Here is a 22388-nt window from a genome sequence, read left to right as displayed (position 1 = left end):
CTCGGGGGAGGGCGGTTGGTGTTTGGAGCCTGGTTCGGGAGGGCGGGTATTATCCTGCCGCAGAGCGTGCCGCGGCCCGGCAGGGCTGACAGGAGCCGGCGGCACGGCCGTTACCTCACGCCTCAGCGCTGCCGGCGGTGAGGCCGTTGGTTGCAGAATGAGGGCTGAAACCGCCGTGAAGGGTGGCAGGTAAACACGAAAAACGGAACGTGAAAGCCGGCCTGGTGGCGGTGGTTCTGGATGCAGTTGGGTAACGGTGGTTTCCTTGCGCTTTCTGAAGCATAAAGAGGATATTGAACAACAGCAGCAAGTTGATGGTAATGATCAAATGTTATGGTGGAATTAAAAAAAACCTATCAAGTAGGAAAACAAGAATAGGAAAGATAACTTTGGTAGAATGGGAGTGGGAAGATTATTAGGGCTAGATTCTAGTGGTAAAGTTTTATGACCAAGCACTGGTGTAACTCTGTGTACCCAAAACTTGCTGGAGAATAGCATTAAATAACATTAGTGCCTTTTCGCATTGCAAACAATTTGGGGGAGGTCGGGGTCATTACTTTTAGCCTAAGACAAAATCCTGAAGGCTTTGATGTGAAAAAAACATCTTAATAAACCAACTGTACTCCCTATAAATAACACTACTGGCATTAGTTACCCATTTCATTTCTGGGCAGGAGAGTGTGCTGTGTGAGCCCACCTCCCTGTTCCTGAGGCTCTTAAGAAGTCTATAACCACACAGGGCAGACTATTTCTGTTCCCCTATGCATGAAGGTAGATCCCCAGAGCAGTGATTGTGCTAACCTCAAGACTAGTACAGATGGTCTTGGGGGTGCTGAGGAGTCCCAGAGGAGAAGGGTTCAGCTCTGGTGCTGACTGAAGGCAACAGGCCAAGAGGGCACCCAGCAACACAAGGACCTAGGAAGTTAGAGATGGATGAAGAAGGGATAAGTCTAAAATGAAAACTGATCATACAGTCTGACCCTAGGCAAGGAGACAGGCGTTATTGAAATGGAGACCATGTGAGAGAAACAGAGTCCCTTTGTCCTCTCTTCAGATTGACTCCTGTTCCCCAGTTGCATGAATGTAACTGTAAGAAAGGGGAGGGTGAGGGTTGTTCTGAGAGTTGGAGGACAGCCAACAGCATTGCTGATTAATTAAGAAGTCCTTTATTCTCATCCAGTTTCTAACTGAAAAATAGTAAAAATAAATTACATATTCTTCCATGTAGTCCATGAAATTGCATTGTAGGAAAAGCCCTGTTCAGAAATAAGTTGTCGTAGGTGTGGTCATTGTCCTAGTTAAAGGGCTTACTGCATTTAAGATTTCAGCATAGAAAATAGAGACCATCACCTGAACTGCAGCACAGTGCAAGTTGTGCTGTCGTGTGCTGCCCTACAGTGGTGAAGCAACCCTTTCTGAAACATTTCTTCAGCATTTTTGTGAGTCCAGGGTAATTGTTCTTTTTGCTCTGTCAACAGAAAAGTTTCAGAACAGAAGGCAAGCTTGAAACAGAGGCACAACAGACGCATTCTCTACCTGTGCTAGATGATTGCTCAATTGCCTGCAGTCCGGGAAGACAGTCAGGTAACATTTCAACACTTATAGCACTGGCCATTTTTTAAGAGGAAAGAACTGGAGTGGAGTGACAGGCTGAGGCTGGAGGCCAATGGAAATATCCTTGACAAAAAGGTTTTGGGCAATTTCCATCTCCTAGATGTGAGAAAACAATAGTGTACTTGGAACAGACACTGAGATTAACCAGTCAGATTATTTTACTAAGAAAATATTTTTAAACTTAAATCAGAACATATTTTTAAAATATTTTAAAATATTAGAAGGTATTTTCCCAAGGAAATACTGGACCTAGATTTAATGTATCCCAAACCAAGAAAGAAAAAGTATTTTCTGAGATGAGTAAACAGCATCTATAAACCACTGGTGCTTCATCAGCTCTAGTAATTTCTTCATACTACTTCAGTGTTTGAATCTTAAAACAGTAAGATCTTTTGTCTTTACATATGTGTATCTCTTATTTTGATTGCAGTAACAGATTTTGGTGGGTTTTTTGTTTGTCTGTTGGTTTTTTTTTTAAATTAAAGAACAACACTGAAAGCATTTACTTTTAACTTTCCTTGAGGAGAAAACTAGGGACCTGTAACAGAGCCAGACATTTGATGAATAACCCTTTGCAGAAGAATTGTAATATCCAAGCTCTCCCCACTTCAGGTCAAAAAGCAAAACGCAATGTCAGATCAAACCCAGCAGTTTCAAGGTATCATTTAAACTCTGATGAAACAGTAAATGTACCAGAAATTGATTTTGCAAACTAAACTTCTACAACTTTGAATGGAAACAATGTTGGTATCTTCTTGGGTTTATCTGTCTTCTCCAATATGGATTTTTTTTTTTTTTTTTTTTTTTACGAAGTTTCAGTAAAACCTTTGTAAATAAAAGCACTTAGATTTGCCTGAATGTCTCTGAAATGTCTCATTACCCAGCAAATGACTGCAACAAATTTTCCCTACATGCATATTTGACTACATTTTGTATGTAAAATATTCTTGAGTCACAATTCTCATTGAAGGAGACTTTTGATGAACATATTAAAGATAAAACTTAAAACAGGGGTTAAAACTTAAACAGGGGAAGTTTAGATTGGATATAAGGAAGAAGTTCTTTACTGTTAGGGTGGTGAGGCACTGGAATGGGTTGCCCAGGGAAGCTGTGGATGCTCCATCCCTGGTGGTGTTCAAGGCTAGGTTGGACAGAGCCTTGGGTGGCATGGTTTAGTGGGAGGTGTCCCTGCCTATGGCAGGGGGCTGGAACTAGATGATCTTAAGGTCCTTTCCAACCCTAACTATTATTCTATGATTCTATAAAATTTTAAGGCAAATAAATATACCATGAAGGCCAGCCCGAGTCTCTGCTGCATGCTTTGGAGGAGCAGTAAAGGTATCCTGGAAAGTAGACGTGTGAAGAAGAGCCAGATCTACAGAAATGTGGAACAGAAGTTAAGGTTGGTTTCATAACGGAGTAAAGAATAAGCCAAGTATCAAATGCTCAAGTTTCAATTCCGCCCAACTACCAAAATTTGTTGCTTCATTTTTGAGAACATTTCTTAACAACTCTGCTTCACGTTTTCCTACCTAATGAAGGGCTCAGTATAATACAGCTGGTGACCCAACTTCACGTGGTTCCTTCTGGGAATTAAAGAAAAATTCCAAACAGAAGAGCCAACTTCAACAAAACTGTTTGCCTTTTATTTCATACCTTTTTTTAGTAATACCCACTCTGGCATTCTCTGTATGCTATCTCTGCTCCTTGCCCTCTACAAATTCTTTTAGCATCAATTTGTATTTTGTAATCATTAGCCCTTTACAAATCAGCCAATACATTCAACTAGAGAGAAGTTTACTAACTTTTGAGTAGGAGATTACAGCAGCATCAAGTTAGGCTAATGAGTTTTGGCTGAAGAATTCTTCCTTCTCAAGCAGAACCTCAAGAGTAAGCATTTTTGTTTGAGATTCACAGCTACTGGTAACAGTTATTCCAGACATTGAACACCACGATACTTTGCTAGGTAACTTAGAAGCATTCTGAGACAAAACAAGGAGGGTTTTAGGCTGCCAACATAATGCCATTCTAGACTCCTTGAAACACCAGCTTCAAAGTTGGAATTGTATTTATATACTGTGGATTGCTTGAAAGCACAGCCTCACAATGCCACAAGTACTTTTCAAGATAAACAAGTGGAAACTTTTCTTGCTTCAAAGCAAGTTCCCATTGATTTGCATATTGATCATTGAACTTAGGCTTCACTGAAGTGTCTCCCAGTTCTATAATGTATGTGGTAAGTGCACTTTTTGTGGTTCCATAGTTGGGAGATATCTTGGACTTTTAGGTAAATAATTTTTCTGTCCTTGAAAATTTATATAAGGATCCCAAACTTGGTCACTTACCTGGGGAATGAAGAATTTCCCCTGTAAATATATTTCTCAGTGTCCAAGGTGATGGATTTAGGACTTTTGTTTACCTAGCTTTCCCTAATTCCTTTGAACTTTCAGTGAGGCTGTCTCGTAACATTCTTTCACAGCTGCTCTATTCTCTCTTATCAACCATGTATGTTTTCAGAGTAGGTGGACTGGTGGATGAGGACATGACAAAGCTGAAGCCAAAGGCAGCAGGTTTTGGGCCATAATGTTGGAAAGAACAATTGCTTGTAAATAAGGTAAAACAAGTGCTGTTGCTCATGGCAGCACTGGGCTTCCAGACTGTCTTACGTAGATGGACCTTTATAGCCCAGCAGAGTTTTGTCCTGTGGGAAACAGAACTCAATGTTAGCACCAAAACATTCATGAAATCTGTTACTTCATTTTGGGTGTTGTGCCTTCAAGCAAAAAGAGAGCAGAGATTAAAAATGTTGAGATACATATGAATCATCATACACTTCAGGAAGGACATGCTGTCTCTTATGGCTCTAGCTTAAAATAAGTTTGAAATACCTTTCATTAACGTTTTCAGGTCTTAACACAGACAGTTTGGTTCTACCACCCAGCCTCTTCATTTCCCTTTTTTATGGAAGCTCTTCTGATCCAAACTGATATTGAAGTGAAAAAAGACTAGAACAGGCTCCCTTTCCAAGCAGCTTTAGTCACAAGCTTGCCGTGGCAATTCATAACCCTTACAGAGCAGCTCCTTTCTCTTCCCAGTCTCTGCTGGATCACTAGCATTTTCATTGCAAGAATGATACAATTCCAAAGTCATATCAAATACCAGAAAACTACAAATAGAAACACTGTACTTCACTATTAATAATTCACATAAAATTCACAGCATAAAAACATGAGCCTGCGTAACAGAAGAGCAGAACTGAGAGATTTCCCAACATTACTACCTCTGTCCTAAGCTTGTTCTTCCCCCAAACTTTCGTATATTAAAAAAATAAAAAGGAAAGCATTAGCCAACTCATTTAATAAAACAACTGGGTAAATTAAAGAGATACATTCACATTTTAATTTTGAATTTGCTTACATTTGTCTACTGGCACCCCAGCCTTAGAAAGCATGTTATGTTACATAAAAAACACTAATGTCAGCATCTTCTCCCTCAAAAATGTACCATTCTCTGTAATTGGGACAATGTCTAAGGGCTTTATTTTGTCCTGTCATAAAAATTAAGGTTTTTCAGGCAGACTTCCTAAGTGGAAAGAATTAGGAAAACTTGTAAATACTGGTTTGGTGGTGTGGGGTTGTTTTTGTTGTTTTTCTTCAAAAGAAAATTATCTAGCGCATATTTTGTCAGTTACCCCTTGTTGCAGAGGTATCAGTGAGCACTTGCTGTTGTTAACCTAAAGAACTCCCTATTTTTTTCCACAGAACCAGGCTACACTTATAGGCCCCAAAAGTTACACAAAACTCCTACCTTATTGTTTAATGCAGAAAGAAGTTAAGTTTGCCTCCCCACCTCCTCCCAAGCTGCTTTTCCAAGTAGACCTGTGCTTTAAACTGCACCCATTTTTGCTCAGCTCAGTCCATTAAAAGTAGACAGGGTAAAAAGACATTTTAACTTTTAATAAGATGAGAATTGGGGTTGAAAACAATTAATTACAAAGCCAGTACTTGTGGCTGAAGTTTTGGCAATCTCTGTAATACAGTAGAAATACTCTATAAAGTTTACTACCTAGTAACTGAAACACACCCACTCACAGTATTTAAGCAAACTGGTTACAACCAGGATTAAAATAGGTTCGCTCTTGCAATTTCTGTCTCGTCAGTCACCCGAGAGGTTTTTCAGTGTAACGGCTTTCATCCGCAGAGGTTCAGAAATCCCTCTTGTAGCTTATTTTCGTTTGCAAAGACACTTCAAAGGTTGTCGTAGAACAGACTTTTTCCCAATGGATGGATTTTCACGAATATGAAGCTGAGGAAGAAGGGTACAGTTTTGGGATTGGATTGCAAACAGATGTTTGCTTGTAAATAATTTTACTGCTATACAAACTCAATATGTATTTTAGGGATGATGACCTGTTCTTGTGTGAGATTTCCTCTGATAGTAATCTATGGCCCATATGCTGCTTCTTACAGTTAGCAGGAATTTTATCATCTTCTTCCATGGAAGAGGTCTTTTGAGTGCCAGCATTGATAGAAATACACACAGCATACTAGATACAGGTGGGTAAAGAAGAGAACTTACTCTCTTCCAGAATAAGTTACTAATTTTATGACTTAAAACAACTTTATCAATCCTAGACATTTGTATAGCACCAACCACCAACAGTATTATCACTAAGGCACTGGACTGGTACTCAGCTGTCATGTGTCCACCTCCATATCTGTGGTCAGTTTCCTGTGTAATCACATTTATATCTTTTGTTTTTCCTGGTACATGATTTTTGACATTGGAAACTAGGATATAAAGACAAAACATTCCACATCATTTACAGGAATATCGCGCCATGACTAATCACAAGGTGCTCAGATTATAAAGTGATGAACATTAATATTTCTGTGCATAGATTTACTGCTGTAAGAAAATTATCCTGCAGGTATCAATTATGTGCAACACACTGAAACAGAATGAGCTTCAGTTCATCTGGAGTTACTGACATACTCCAAGTTAAATCCTCTCCTCGATGCCACAATTCAAAATAGTTTTTAGATAAACGAAGATAAGCCCTCAGGGCTCTTGTCTCTGACACCTGACCCAGCATGCTTTCATAAGCATACGGCATATAGCATCAAAGTCTGCTCCAGACAACTTAACAGAGCTCCAGCTTCAGCCTCTATGACAGCAGGTTTTGATGCTTTCAGAGGCAGCTAAATCTTTTTTTTAGTCTGTAGTGGCTTTACTTCTCCACAAGGTTAAAACCCCACAACCCTTCAGGAGCTATCACTGTTCTGCTGCATCACACTGGCTGCTGAGTATGTTTACTAATGTAAAAGGTGCTACAAGTTCTTGGGTTGAAATAAGTTACTGCAAATGCACAGTAGCTGATTTTTAAACCACAACATCTCTACAATTTATTATTATTTTTACAAAATACCCAAAGTGATCAGACCATATCGTAGGTTACTGGCTTGCCAAAGGTTATGTTTTAGAATCAAAACCATTTCTGAGTTACAGAAGTGCCAAAAACAATCTTGAACCAGGTTTGTTTGTTGGTTTTGTTGTTAGGTTTTGTTTTTTTAAACCAACCCCCATCCAACAAAACAGTTGTGTAACTTAAAACAGAAACAAGAGTTTGTGTTGGAAACGGTTTAAAAACCAACCCACCAAATTCATGCTTGAGCAGGAGCCTTGTACGGCAAAGATTTAGCTTAGGGCAATTTAGTGCCAAGATATAGACCCTCTATGGGTTTACAATGGAAATACTGACACAACCTCAACTATAGTGATGCAAATGTGCCCTAAAACACTGTATTTGCTTTTATTAATAAAAGTGGTAGTGTTTACATTTGCAGGTATCTTACACTTCAGCATCATGATGAATACTGAGTAGAATGAGTTAAGTTTTGGCTGTAAGGTCAGAAGTTTCCAAACAGATGAATGAGACAGAAGTGAAAGTCCTCAATCATGAAAACAAGAACTTCAAATAAATAAATAAAACAAAACTAGGAAATATGGGTAAGCATTAGGTTGGAATGGTTCAATTAACTGCAAATTATGGCCACTAAATTAGAGACAGAAGAAAACACAGTTACTTATTAAACAGCAAGCTTTAAAGCTTTATGGTTTTGTATTAAAAAAAAAAGAAGGCTGTTAAAAATAAGACTTGCATTTACCAGGCCACCAAACTGCATGGACTAATAAACAGACTAACAAAGGCAATACTGAGACATTAAGACACACACACTCCGTACTTGTGCAACTCAACCATATTCAAAACAATTGCCTTTTCCCTCATTTAAGGAAAAAAATAAAAGCATCCCCTAAACATTTCTGTTCATATAAAGCTGTAGGTTTCTTACACTGCTGCTGGCTCACACAGCTCACTGCAGTATAGATTCTTCTCACCATCAGAGGAAGAAGCTTATGTTTTCATTCCTGTTTTTTAAATGGAGGTGCTTTGTTTCTCTCAGCTGAGAGAGGACATTCCTCACAGCACTGCAGGCCTTCCCACTTACAAATGTGGTGTTTACACCAACTCCTCTGAGGCTTAAAAAGATAAGGGTTGGCACTAAATTAAAGATTTTGGCTCCCATAACTAAAATTAAGGCTCACAATTTTCTTTCCCCTACCCGTGTCCCATTTTTACCCAGTGGAAACACCAGCCCTTACCCTACAGGCACTGGATACATTCTTAAATTGTAAGGGGCTATTTTCTGTCATGTTCTCCTGCGGGTCTGCGAAGTTCAGGTGACAACTGCCTAAACCTGTGAACAGGAAAGATCCTTTTTGAAAGATGAGTAGCAACCGCAGCTAGATTTTTTTACATGATTTAGTATCATTACCACCAGTAATTTGAATTGAGAGAGGTGGGACAGGAACTCCATCATGTCCCTGCTCTTTAGTGACAAGGGACCAGGTGATTCATTTTAATTCAAAGCACAAAAGCAACAAAACCTCACAATTCCGAACAGTTGCAGTTCTTAGTATTAAAAAGGCATCTGATACTGAAGCAAATCTAGCTGCACAGACATCACTGACCACAACCTCACTTTAATTTAAACTGGACCTCTTCCCAAAAAAGGAAGTTCACAGAGTCTCTTGGGCGGAGGGAAGCTAGTGCGAAAGGCAGAGAGGCAAGTATTTTGGTGTTTTTGTTTTGCTTCTTTTGTTTTCCTTTTAAAGTCACTGCAGTAAGATCCAGAAAAGTTTAGGGGTGAAAATGAAGGAGGAACAGGGGTGTTTGAGTAATATAGGCTAACACTGTTCTAGATGTGTTATTACAGCTGTAATTTCTGACTGTACAAATTGTACACGTAGGTTTAGACACATGAAAAAGTAACACACTCACAGAGACATAAAACACCTAGGTATAAAATATAAAGCAGTGTAGTAGTTACTAAAATTACATGCTCTCTTATTGCTACAGTGATTTTTGCTCTTTTTCTTTTTACTGTACCACATGTTGTTCTAAGCATATAATTTGCATAAATTATTCAAGTTTAAGAAAAATCCACACATCTTCACTTTAAGCTACTTATATAGTTAATATAAAACAAAAAGGTTCTAAAGTATCTCTTTATTAAAAGAGAAATAAAAATGTCACTTGAAACTGGAATTCAGTGGCCAAATCCAAGGGCAGTGCACGCCTTGTCATGCCGGTAGCAGTCAGCTCACACAGTGTGAGCAGAGGTTGCTGGGGTACTTGGCCCAGCCTAGAGATGGTCACCAGACCTGCATGATGCCCTATGTGTCTGTTATTGTTCTGGTTTTGTCTTCAGAAAAAAAAAAAAAAAAAAAAAAAAAAAGGACTATGAATGACCAAAGACTAACATTTATAATTTGTAGCAAAATTTGGTTTATGTAGAAACAAGCCATGGTTTGCATTTGGATAGAGATTTAAATGAATTAAAGCTAAAAATTAAAAAGCATGATGCTGCAACATCTGGTCACTTGTTGAAGACCTCACTTTTAAAGTGGTTAAGTTTGCACAATTTGTACTTTTTTCTTTTTTTTTTTTTCCTTTTTTTCTTTTTTTTTTCTTTTTTTTTTTTAACTAAACGGTATTTTTCCTTCTTTTATAAACCAGAAAAACTAAACTACAGATAAATTTTCCCTACCTTGAGCTAATGCTGCAGATAGGGTTGACAAAGCTGTACAGCGCAATCAAACATACTTACATCTTAGCTCATTGTACAGGTACAGCCATAATCAAGGCACAAAGATCTTCTACAAGTTATTTTCAATAAAGTTGTACAAAATAATACATTTTACAGTCTGTACAAGAATAATAATCCAGCAGTAAAATAAAAAATGAGGGGAGGGAAGAAGAAAAAGAAGGGAAAGACTGTGAGGACTACAGTCCAGATAATGATTTTTATAGCAGATGGGATCATCAGTGGACAAACTGAAAACAGTGTGTGGTTAACTCTTTCTGCAATCACAGGCCATACGCAGTTCAATTCATAAGTGTCCATGGTTGTCTTTAGACCACCAAGACTGGTTTTAAAAATACCCTTGTGAAAGGTAGCAGTTGGTTTTTGCACTGTCTAGGTCTGTTGTAGAATTGTCAGTATTTCCGTTCAAAGCCACATTACAGTCAGAGAACCAAACTCAAGTGTCTGTCTTCAAACTTGGTCTGTGACTTGGCACCTTCTTTAGTCTGATGCAGTGAATGATACAAAGTGGAGATCAAGGGTTACGTGATTATGCCCACAACAGTGCTAAATTACCTATTTTTCTCTCCCCAATTTTTGTTTTACGTTTCAATTTTTTATCACCAATTCTCTCAGGTGCTCCACATTCAGGGCTTTTCATTAATTAGTTTTTATTTCTTTTTTTAATTACTTTTTTTTTCTTTTTTGTTAATAACAGTGTTAGGGAATCCTCATGGAAATGGCCTTTTAAGTGTTAGGGGCCATCTCAAACTGTCCGAGGGGTACAGAAGCAAGCTTAGAAGTGCTGCTATTGTCCAGCAAGGAGAAAAAGTTGAGGGGTGCAAATCAATGGGAGATTCAAACAGTTCTCTTCCACCCCATGTGGGCAAGGGTGGGGTTTTTCTTTCTTTTTTTTTTTTTTTTTTTTTTTTTTAATAAGGAATAAGGAGTCCAAAACACAGAAAAAAGTGCTCTCCATCACAACAACTCGTATTGGCGAAGGTGCATGCGCTGAATAATGTCCCGACAGTCATTGAAAACCCTCCGGATGTTCTCTGTATCCACTGCACATGTGAAGTGAGGATAGCAATAGTGCCTTCCATCTCCACTTGCTGTGCTGATTCTCTGTTAAAAGAAGAGAGAGATACTGGGGTTAAAATAGAACTGAGTGGGGAAAATCCCCATCTTCTCAAAACTCAGGTGAATTCCTTCAGGTGAATATATGCAATATGTATGCGAATTGTGTTTTCAAAGGGTGCAACTAAGGGGCAAAACATCCACAATTTTTCACTCTCTCACCTAAAACATCAAATTTAAAATTATCAGAATTATACGTTGAGAAGGTCACTGCACACCAGGGAATTTCAGAACTGACCGAGAACTTGAATTGGCCCCGTTTATAACTCATCATTGTATTCAAGGTTTATTAATTCTCACCAATTCTTTTGCTATTTAATTATTATGTACTGTGTCAACAAATATCCAAAGAGCAGCTAACAAAGAGCACTAAAGCTCTTAAATGTGTTTTATGCAGTGTGGATGTTAAATCTAAACACCAAAAGTGGCAGCATTTTGCAATAGTAGAAGGTAAGAGCTTATATTTGAGAAGAATCACATAAAGAATACTGAAAGAAAGGAAATACTTACAAGAAACTCATCTCTAATAAAATACTTGGCCCTTGTAACTCTGGGATCCTCACCAGGCTCTGGTGTTGCTGATTAATAATAAAATAAGTATCTCATTAAAACAGATGTTTTTTGGTGATAGCACCTAAAAATCATAACTTGTTCTGTTTCCTGCTCACATACAATAGAAACATCATTTGCAAAACTGACTATAAGACAATACATAAAATGTTACTCAAAACAGCAAGATTTCAGGAGAACAAAGGCATATTATGGTGGCCATAGGACAAGGCATTCAACAGGTTAGAGAAATGACCACAGATATGAGCAGGGGGAATCCAGAGGATGTATTAGTGACAAGCTGTACTGTGGTCTACGCCAGCCAAGTAACAAGATTTTGGCATGATGATTAATATATTAAATGTATAAAAATCAGGATTCTCTCAGTATTAATACCTAAAATTTAACATTAGTTTGGCTGAAAGACAATGACGATTACATCTATTTCAGAGTTTTCAAAGTCTTAGCTGAAAAACATTACAAATACAGTGAACAAGGAAACTGCCAATAAAACTTAAAAATCTTACCATCATCTGGTGTAGTGTAGCGAGCAAATTCTGGAAAGTAGTCTTCAATTTTAGATTTCCCTGCCAAAACTTTCTCTGCTAGCAAATCTTGTTTATTCAGGAAAAGAATTACTGAAATGGTCCGTAGCCACCTGCAGAAAATGGAAACAAAACACTCTTGAGAAGGCATAGGTAGGATCACATTGCAAAAAGAAACTTAACCCAGCTCTGGAGACAACAGTTGTATGACACACTATAATAGTTCTCAAAGGTTCCTTTTATACCTGAATCCCTGTGGTGTTAATTCCAGGTGTACACACCCTCTAATGTGGGCAATGGAAGTTGCCCCCTTTCTGCTGCTGATCCAAACTCATGGAATTTTCAGTGTGCTACTCTCTCAGTGCTTTAATTACAGCCTCAATATGGCAATTACCAATTTGTAACTCTCCAGAGTTTTCTTCAATCAGGTGAGTGTATCAGCCATTAATGTAACAGGGAGGCAGTTGTGACTGAGCTCGAGTTCTGACTGTGCCATGAGAAGCACATAACAGAGGCTGCGCTGCAGCTGTGGGCTAACCCCGGTGAGCAGCAAAGCACCACACAGCAGCTCGCTCACCTTCCCCCTCAGCAGGACAGAGGAGAGGAAGAATAAAGCAAGAAAATTTGGGGGTCAAGATAAAAAATGTAAATAATAATTGTTTAATAAGTGAAGGATAAGTGGAAGAGAGAACAAAGGAAACCAAACCAAACCAAGGATGCAAAGGCAATCGCTCACCACCTCCTGGGGGTAGATCAATGCCCAGCAAGGTGGTAACCCTCCTGAACCTCTTGTTACCCTTTGATTGCCAAGCACGATGTTATATGGTACAGAATACCTCTTTGATTTGCTTGGGTCATCTGCCTGTTCCCAACCTATTGCACACCCCCAGTCTATCACTGGGCGGGGAGCAGAGTGAGAAACTGAGGCGGCCTTGAAGCCCTGCAAACACTGTTCAGCAACAGCTACAACATTAGTGTGCTACCAGTACTGTTTCAGTCCAAATCTAAACCACAGCACCCTATGCACTGCCACAAAGAGTATTAACTCTATCCTAACCAGTACACAAGTCTTCACTATTGTATACAACAGGATTACTAATTTATTTGATACAAACAATGGAACTTCAATTCACAGACCTGTTGTTCCAGATACTCTTGAAGAGGTTTAGTGCTTCTTGAAGCCGATTGGTCTGATTGTCCTCTCGTATAACCATGTTGTAGCTACTGCTCGCCACCACAAATATGATAGCAGTCACATCTAAATTGAGAAATACCCATCAGTTATTTTTTCAGAAGAAATATCCAGGAATCCCAAAGTTCAATAAAAAGCAGCCAGACTTTCAGCTTCATGAGAAGAACAGGCTGAAATGCTATTACTGACAGCATTATAAGCACCAGGAATAAAAAAAGAAACTGCAGAAACCATTAAAGACAGGAGAAGCAGGCCACAGAACAGGAGCTGACAGGATGGCAGGAATGTAGAAAATAAAGGAACAGAAGCAAGAGAGAGAAACTAAGAAAGCTAAGAGAGAAATTTTAAAAGTTGTAAAATCTAGAAAGCAACTCAAAGCTATCGAGAAAGGACAGGGAGGCCCTTGGGGGAAGACATCAGAACAGCACATTTGATCTGTATGAATAGTAATAATAATAGATTACTATGTATTCATGGTTTATCCCTCTAGTTCTCCTACACTGTACTATTCTGGCTTAGAGACCCTATCTCTTTCCTGGGAAATATTCCCAGATCACAGAATCCAGATCTCTGGTTCTGTGTGGCTGTGCTGCTCCAGACCCCTTACGGTGACTTCCAGGCTCATCTCCTCAGACAGCAGCAGCAGCAGAGATGAGTCAGATCATGAGGTAACAGGAAGAGGAAGGAGCAGAGGTAAACCCCAAACAAATCTGTTATTAACAGCACAGAAGAAAATACTGCACAGCAGTTCCACGCATATGTAAAGTATTCAGGTGATATTCTATGACAATGACCGTAGCAAAAGACAATGAATTCTAAATTGCATTCTACTCTATTTTGTAAGATCTCATTTCTACAAAAAAGACAGACTTTTATAGCATAGCTTCAGAGTTTGTCCAGACAACAAAGACAAAAATATTTTCACCAGCTTTCACTGTCACACAGTGAGAAAATGAAGATTGGGCATTCAAATGTTGCAGAGAATTACTGTATAAAACAAACATAAATTCTGATCATACCATTAAAACACTGGATCCATTTTCGGCGTTCATCTCGTTGCCCTCCAACATCAAACATACTAAGAAAGAAAAACAAACTGAGTCAGAACACATTGTGTGTTTGCATCTTCTTCCCCCCCCATGCAAACAGAAAACCAAAGAAATTTTAGGACTTCCATGTCATAGAAGCTAAAAGGAACCGAGGATGATGAGATGCTGAACAGGTTAACAGTCCTGCAGCATGTACACCCAGAGCGTTCATCACAAAACATACTTATGTTTACTTTCACCAACACGTACACTGAAGTAAGAAACTCTTGTGCATGTACATTGCAGATTCGTTTCCACCCTTAAAAACTAAGACATGAAATCAGGTCCTACAAAAAATTCATTTTCTGGAACAAGTATCACAGATCTACAGTCAATGAGACCAGACTAAAACTTGTCAGTTTTTACTCAGGTCAAGCAATCCTTCTAAGCTGGGACAGTAAAGAGAACATGCATTTTCTGTTACTTGGATATGTACAAAGATTTCGGTCAGATATGTAACTCTATACACCAGCAATGAATCAAATACTCGTGCATTAGTAAAAACAGATTTAAAACATTTTGTTCTTTGAGATTTGAAATAAAAGCAGAAGATTGCACATCATTTTGCATTTCTTTTGAAAGCCAAACAACTAAATTAAAAAAACCCCATAAATTACTTGCTTTCTATTAAACATCCACTTGAGAAATACAGAAATCTCAATGACTATATGGGAGACTGTCCCCTCATTTACCCTGGCACTGTGTGCATTGTATTAAAAGGAAAAAAAAGGAATACTTACTGAAAATTTACTTTATCCACCTGAAACTTGGTTTCAAAAATTCCTGATGTCAGAACTCTGCATCTGAGAAGATCCTAGGGAAGAAAGGGAAAGTCACTGATTCAACACAGATACTTCACAATTCTTTGTATTTCCAGCAACAGAAATACAAACTTTTTACCCAGTGCTGCCAGTGTATGCTGTACTGCAGAAACAGGGAACAGGGCACTGAAGGTTTTGATCTTGCAGCAGATCCTTTGCCTCCAGTATAAAACTGACGCTTGTTCTGAAGTTTCGTATCTGAAGATTAGTTGCTCCAAATTTCAAATATAATAACCTGTATTTCTGATATCTTGTTTTTTGAAAATAGTGGAATTATCTCCACAACAAGAAAGCCTCATTTATGAGAACCCTCTGCTTTTTAAAAGGGTGAGTGATTTATTCTTGAACAACTTCGAAGGATACAAACTGCTCTCTCCTCACCAATACTGCCTGTGAAAGTTTTGGGACATGAATATTGTTTTTTGGTTATTTATCCTATGAAAATGCACTACATGCTTAATTGCATTATTTATGGGCAGAAAGTTAGGAATATACATGTGGGTTTGGATTAGGGATTTGGTCCTAAAAAGATCCTCAGATTACCTGCAACCAAATGAAAACTACAACTTCTACTCTGATAAAAATTGTTTTTCTAACAAGGTTATTTATACAAAATCTGGTGTCCGTGGGAGCCAGTGGGGCTGAGAAGATACCAACCAACTTTGCATCATACAAAGTTCGTGATGGTTATTCAGCAAGGAGAGCAAAACATAAATTACTCCTGCAAATGGATATTTGAGTTTCAGTCACAGAAGCATGATGGAAGTCATGAATCTAGGCACATTTTCATTTAATAAATATGATCTCAATCCAAATGATAACGTAATTTTTACTGGAATACTAAATAGGTACAATACATGGTAGTACCTGTACTAGTGCCACAAATGGCAATTAGAAAATCAGTATGATCCTCAAAGACAGAGGGGACAGATAAATTGTGTAATTTCTTAGCGGAACTTTTCTTACCTGGTCAGACGGTGTATACTCATTTTGTTTGACTATGTCAATCTTGTCTAGGAAACTAGGGAAAGGAAAGAAAGCGTCACTTTTAATTCTCAAAATAGACAAACTATCTAACACTTTAGTAGCTGACCGCTTCCCAGATAAGATCTGTTGTATTTTAATGCATCAGATGCACAAAATGCGGAATATACTGAAATTGCTCAACATTCAAGCACTGGTATTTAAACCATGCACTTCCCAGCACCACCCAGCAGAGGGCCAAGTCCACAGCTTTATTAATCAGGTCTGGAAATCTCATTCCAACCCCTCCTGCTCAGCTCCCTCCATTAACAAACGTACAAGTAGTTTAATTTTTGTAATACATAAATTGTACAACATAATCTGCTCCTGCTAACAGTAAAGCAATGACTCACCTTGCCTACATGCTATTTTCCTGAAAGTTAGATGAGTATTTAAAAAAATTATTGTCCATATAATTCTTTCAGTAAATGAAATTCCCAAACCCATTTCATGACAAGCTCAGTTAAGTGAGAGGGAATACTGATCTCTTCTGTTCATAGTTGGTACCAGTTTTCACTAGCAGTAGTTGGCAAAATGGGTATAAAAAGATCTATTTTATTCAAATTCATTAGGCATTAGCGAAAGAGAATACCCTGGAGTCTTTAAAAGGTTCTTACCAATTAATTGTAACCTCCTAATTATCCTTGACTTCAAATCAAAGAGTAAAAATCTCAAGAAACCAGTCTGTTAACTCTGTTCTATGGTGGTGTTATTGTGAGACTAAAGACAGAGCCTAAACCCAGCAGCTCCAGGATGCAGACTTAATGCTGTCCACCCCCCAAGCACACTGCCCAACACTGAGTATGCTCAGACACCTTCCTCTGCAGTACTTTTAGGAGACCTAGAAATGCTCCTACAGGTAACTTCACCCCTAACACTATGATCAATTACAGTCTTAAACCCAGTAACCTTGCTTTTAAGAGTTTCCTTTTAAATTCCTTTGCATGAATTCTTTTTCCTTATGAAGCAGAAATCACGAAGCTGGGTTTTCCCTTCTGATCCCTACACACAGCTAGATATGCTGAAGAGCATTACCTACAGCTGCAGGCAACAATTTGAAGGGGGGGGGGAGGGATAGGTAGCCATGTCCCAGATTCACAAATCAGAAAGCAAACTCTCATTAAAATCAGGAAGGGTCTTAGCCCTCAGCTTCAGCCCCTACTCTTCAACTGACTTCCTAAAACACCTAACGAAGAGCAGAGGAAGGAGGAAAAACAGTTGTATACCTCAGTGTAATGCCCTTCTCACCAGGACCTAGATGACCTTGTTTCAGAGACAAATGAAAAATAATTGTTGTTTAAACTGAACTACAGAATTTTCAACACATGAAAACGTATCATAGTAAATGTGCTGCTAAAAACATGATACAAAGTGTAAAGACCAATTTCCATCATGACAAGCGACCAGAAGACAGCAAAGGATAAACCTGGTGACAAATTGTGTTTGCAATGTTTCCTCATCTCTCCCAGGCTGTGAAGGAATTTTACTTTTCTTTTTTTTTCAATCCAAAGGTGAAGAAGTAAAGCTCTGTTTGGTCCACAGAGGATGTTAAACGCGTGTAACAATCATGGATTCCAACTACTATGAATGTTTCCGTCTCATATTCTCCCCTAAGACCATGGTTTCAGAATCATGTGGGACTTTCACAAGTTGGAGGATGCTTAAAAAATGTCCCGAACATAACATGTTCATAAAGATCTAAAGGTGATACTACAGTGAGCCAGCATTTCCGTACTTGACTGATCTAAGGAGAACATTTTATGCAGAGATTTCCACAGAAGGTGGATTGTTTAAAAGTATTATTTTGAAAATTTGGGTTTGTTTTTCAACACTCTGCTAATCAGCTTAATGGATTTTGGAAACTGACAATTAGAAACTAACAACAAGATATTGCTAAAACCTGGAACTGAAAGTACAAAACCTCTTACTGTTGTTTATGCAGACTATTTTTAGGCCTATGATTTCCTTGAAAAACATCAGCCACATAGGAGCAGCAGTACTGTACTTGAGATGAATTCCAATAGCAATGTTCATGCCAGGTAAAACAAGTTCGAATGGAATAAACATTTCTTCTTCCCCCCAAAACAAGCTCCAACATTCAGGAACATCTGATACTCGCAACAATACTCTCTCAAGAACGAAGTCTTTCACTGTGTGATAGTTCACAGAAAACCTGCCCTGCTTCCAGTGGCATTTTAGGGAAAATGGAGCAAAGCAATACGCTGAATGCAGATCTCCTCTGCATGTGCCTTTTCATGAAGGTCTGCTCTAGCAGCTTTAGAGAGGGCTAACAACATTAAAAACCAGTTTGATTTTTTTTGCTCAAACATAGAAAAGGGATTATTTCAGTTGGTCAACTGTAAAATACATGTGCTGTAAGGAGAAAAGAGTAGCAGAAATTTGATCTAGTCTGATACACCTAAAATAAGGAGCAACAGTGGGAGCGTGAGAGTTCAGCAAAGACCAATGCACTATGTTCAGAGACTTCCAAGTCAGTGTTAATCAAGATCAAATCATTTCTCCAGTAAATTAAACTAACAATCAAGTCAGATGAGAACAAAGCCTAATTCAAAATAAAAACAAATTTACCATCATTAATTTCTATTTTTAATTCTTGTTCTGCTCTACCCAAAACACAAGTGAGGCCACTTCAGAACTGCTTTCTGTGCTGAATTCTCTGCTGTTATAGATTGTTCTAAGTCTCCTGGAGATATGCCCACTTACAATGTCAGCTCCCTTTCTTTTGCAGGGAGAAAGAAAAGTGACCTTGGTGAAATAACTCAAACAAAACTGTCAAACCATGAAACTGAATTTTATTCTGTGAGCAAGTCCCGCACCAAGCCACAAAGTCAGGGATTTCTCCTGTAATTTTCTCCCAGAGATTAGATGGGAAAGCTATTTTCCAGAAAGCAAATCATTCATTCAGCATCGCTGCCAATTCTCACTTCGGGCCAGATTCTGGACATGACTAAATAACGGATCAGTTATCGCTCTGCAGAATACTGTCACTTAAAGGCACTTCTGCCTGTGTTATAATAAAACATTGATACTGCTATGAGACATTAAAACCCCCGCGAAAAATAAAGACTTTACGGCTTTAAGTCATTTGCAGTCAGCAACACTGGGGAAGGAGTATCTCTAGGACAGCAGCAGACACGTCACCAAGATAACGAAATGAAAGGTATTAATGAAAATTAAATAGGAATTAATAAAGCAATCTGAAATCAAAAAATGCACTTTATTTTGGGGTCCCTTCCTTCGGCTTGGGGAAGGAAAAAACCGCGTGTGAAATATTTTAAACAGATTCTTGTAAACAGTGAAGTTTCTTTAAGGGGTGCACGTAGGAGGCTGACTTCATACAGTGAGATACACAGAAGCTTTCCTTAGCTCCTGCAGGTCAAAGTAATTAAGTCATACACATATTCCCAATTCTTTCCAAATTTTTAATAAGCCTATTATGTCAAAACTATGCTCCAATTTTCAGATCAAGATATATGCCAGCTACTGATTCATTCTGAAGTTCCTTCGTACAGGGAAAGCTGTTAATCCCTGTGTGGGGGGAACTTCCTGAATGAACAATGCTGCTGCCCGACTAAGAGCTGCAGCCTGCACTCATTTTTCCCCACTGGAAAGGTATAGAACACTTGAAGTCTTTCTCCTCAAGAAACAACACAACTTCACTGATTTGGAAAGAACAGGGAGGGGGAAATCACACTGCCTCTCCTTGACAGTCTCTTCAATAAACACTAACTGGAAGGTTTACTCTCTGTGATCTGACGAAATGGTTGGCAGAATTATTACTTCTTTTTTGCTTTGTGAAGAAGAGCATTTGTTTTCAGACCAGAACAACCCTGGAAAGGTCTCTTCAGACTGACAACACCTATATCTGAAGAGCTTCATTTGCACCACATTTTTTTTTGTCAAGTCATGACCTGTATTTGTATACAAAACGTTTCTCTTAGAAGACAAACTAAGATCCCATTTTTCATGTCAGTAAAATCAGGAATTCAAAATTTCAATCCCAACCAAATACAAAGTTTGTTCATAACTTTATAACCCCCAGCAGTAGCACTGGAGCTCCGTATTAGTGAAGTTTCTTGCCTTTGAGAGCCTCACGGTATTCTACACAGTAAATCACACTCACAACTCCTGCCTGCCTTCACATTCATGCTGTATTTCCTGCCTCTACCCTACCATCCTGAACTGCACACCTTACATTAACCCTGTTTTAAAGGTAGGCACACAGGGAGTAAGTTAATTGCCCAGCGTCCCCTGAGTCAGTGGAAATGGAATTTTCATTTCCTGAGTCATGTGTTTTTATCAAGATATTACTAAGAATCGACAAGAATATTACCAAGAATTTTCAAGCTTTTACTAAGAATTAAAGCTGTATTTACGCCGATCACTGAGAAGACAGTCTTTACAGTTCAAGTTTCTATGTTCAAAAAAAAATTAGTATTTGTTTATTGATCTGCCTAAGGACTGAACTGTGCAAATGCCCAGGAGATTTTTATGAAGTTATCTATACCCTATCAGGACTAAAAACTAACTCAAAGCTCTATAAAGTAGTTTTAAGCTGAAATTTAACTCAACATTAATAGTGTTTATGAACAAGAGTGTATTTTCTGTTTCTCAGAACAGACCAGGCTTTACCTCTACTTTACTCCTGTTGCCACAATCCATTATGTTAATCAGCAACAGCTTTCTAAAAGCTAAATGGTTAACTATTTGATAAATTCTGTCTTTAGCTATATTGCCTGTGCTGAAGCCAGAGTCACAGGGGTAGTACAAAGATATAATATTCCCTTTAAAAGGGAATATTAATACATCATGGTAAGAAATACATCACGTATATACTGTAACTTCAACACAGTTTGAAAACATGTTAACACATAAGAACTTTCAAGACCCTGAAAGGCCAGGTCTGTTACAGCGTCTAACCCATGGCTTCCCACACAGCGTTCACACACCGACACTGACTTGGGGCACAGGGGTTATTTCCAGTTGGAAGCACATATGGATACACTGCCCATCCCTCAGGTCTACCCACTTCTGCTCTTCTTGGGAGCAAGTGGGATATTCAGGGGGTGGGGGAAATCCTATTCCTTAAACTGGTGATAAAGATTTCTTTTACATTTCAGCCAGTTTATTTTGCAAGAGAAACAGAAAAGCAGGCAAAGTTAGAGGAACGATACAAATAAAATAAGCAAACATTCAATCTGCTAGTATTTATCGTACCCTGCAAGCACGGGCAGTATATGAAGCCAAAGCTGTCATGTTTTTCCCTAAAAACTAAAATTGAGACATCAATACTTTTTTGTTTGTTTCTTTTTCAAGATATACTGATATTTCCTATGACTTGCAAAGGTGGGGTTTTTACTGTTAAGGTGGCCACAGAAGAAATGCTGCAAACAAGTTACCAGATGATGAAAAGATTGAGAAAGACACAGTTCTTTTTTCCCTCTAAACAAAATTCGATAAAGAGAGAGGGGAAAGAGGGGAAAAAAAAATCCATCAAAATCTTTGCAATTACTTTAACTACTTCACAAGGAAAATTAAGGAAAAAAATCCCAAGTCTTTAGGGACAGTACTGTATGTAACAAACAGCATTGGTATAATTACGAGAGCACTATATTGCATGTAAAAACAGCTTACATACGGTGTTCCTGTAATGAAGTTTTGCACGTCAGTCCTCAGGCGTAAGGACCCCATTCAAAACCAGATTTGTATTGGAAATGAAGTTCAAAATGTAGTATAGGACTTGAACAGAAGTAAACTAAACGACTTTAGAAAGCTTTCCCAAGAAGCTGCAAAGCATTTCTTTATTCCCAACCTCAAGGTTATGATGATTTCCTTATCGAAGCAGCAAGTCACACAAAGACTTAAAACCAGTCTAAAGCTCAGAATTCAATTATAGCTTGCATTAATGCATACATCTCGCAGAAAAGTAATTTTGAGAGCGGCCCCAGCTGTAATTACAGAAGAACCTCGCGGCATTCCAGCCACTTGGAGGCGGAGGGGCACCATGGGTCTAATTTTGAAGCAAATAATGAGAAAGCTGAAAAGTATGACTCCATATATTTGGAATCATCTTGTGGTAATCAAGGTTACAGTTCCTTATATGGCGTGGAGAGCATGAAGCACACACGAAAAATAGAATATTAAAACTATGGGTTCTGAAGAACTGCAACCATTGTGAAAGCCCCCCTAACCATACCCCAGCGAGCAGGCAGCAAAGACTCTGTGTTGCCTTGAAATACAAACCTTGCCCT

The 22388-nt window shown here is 38.6% G+C and overlaps 1 protein-coding gene and 1 long non-coding RNA gene across 3 annotated transcripts in view; one reads left to right on the top strand and one right to left on the bottom strand.

Annotated features, from left to right (window-relative positions):
- Window positions 1–61: 61 nt before the first annotated feature.
- LOC308226401 lies at window positions 62–2985 on the top strand. Its single transcript, XR_013957881.1, has 3 exons — window positions 62–317; window positions 1479–1584; window positions 2889–2985. It is a non-coding gene; the product is annotated as an uncharacterized lncRNA (long non-coding RNA).
- Window positions 2986–4990: 2005 nt separating this feature from the next.
- Window positions 4991–22388, bottom strand: part of GNAS (GNAS complex locus) — a 99050-nt gene continuing 81652 nt past the window's right edge. Inside the window, exons 6-13 of one of the 2 annotated variants that reach the window (XR_013957880.1) lie at window positions 16060–16114; window positions 15013–15086; window positions 14204–14262; window positions 13130–13250; window positions 11975–12105; window positions 11409–11476; window positions 9786–10886; window positions 4991–8372 (exon numbers count right to left, since the gene is read on the bottom strand). Coding sequence is in view for 1 of the 2 variants with exons in the window: in XM_080628100.1 (XP_080484226.1) it covers window positions 10740–10886; window positions 11409–11476; window positions 11975–12105; window positions 13130–13250; window positions 14204–14262; window positions 15013–15086; window positions 16060–16114 (655 nt within the window). In the remaining variant the exon portion in view is untranslated. Of the gene's footprint in view, window positions 10887–11408; window positions 11477–11974; window positions 12106–13129; window positions 13251–14203; window positions 14263–15012; window positions 15087–16059; window positions 16115–22388 lie in introns of both variants that reach the window. The other variant, XM_080628100.1, reaches the window with a different exon arrangement.

This window comes from Psittacula echo (genome assembly GCF_963264785.1).
Source record: "Psittacula echo genome assembly, chromosome: 12".
Taxonomy (NCBI): domain Eukaryota; kingdom Metazoa; phylum Chordata; class Aves; order Psittaciformes; family Psittacidae; genus Psittacula; species Psittacula echo.
This window is presented reverse-complemented; position numbering and strand designations above follow the sequence as displayed.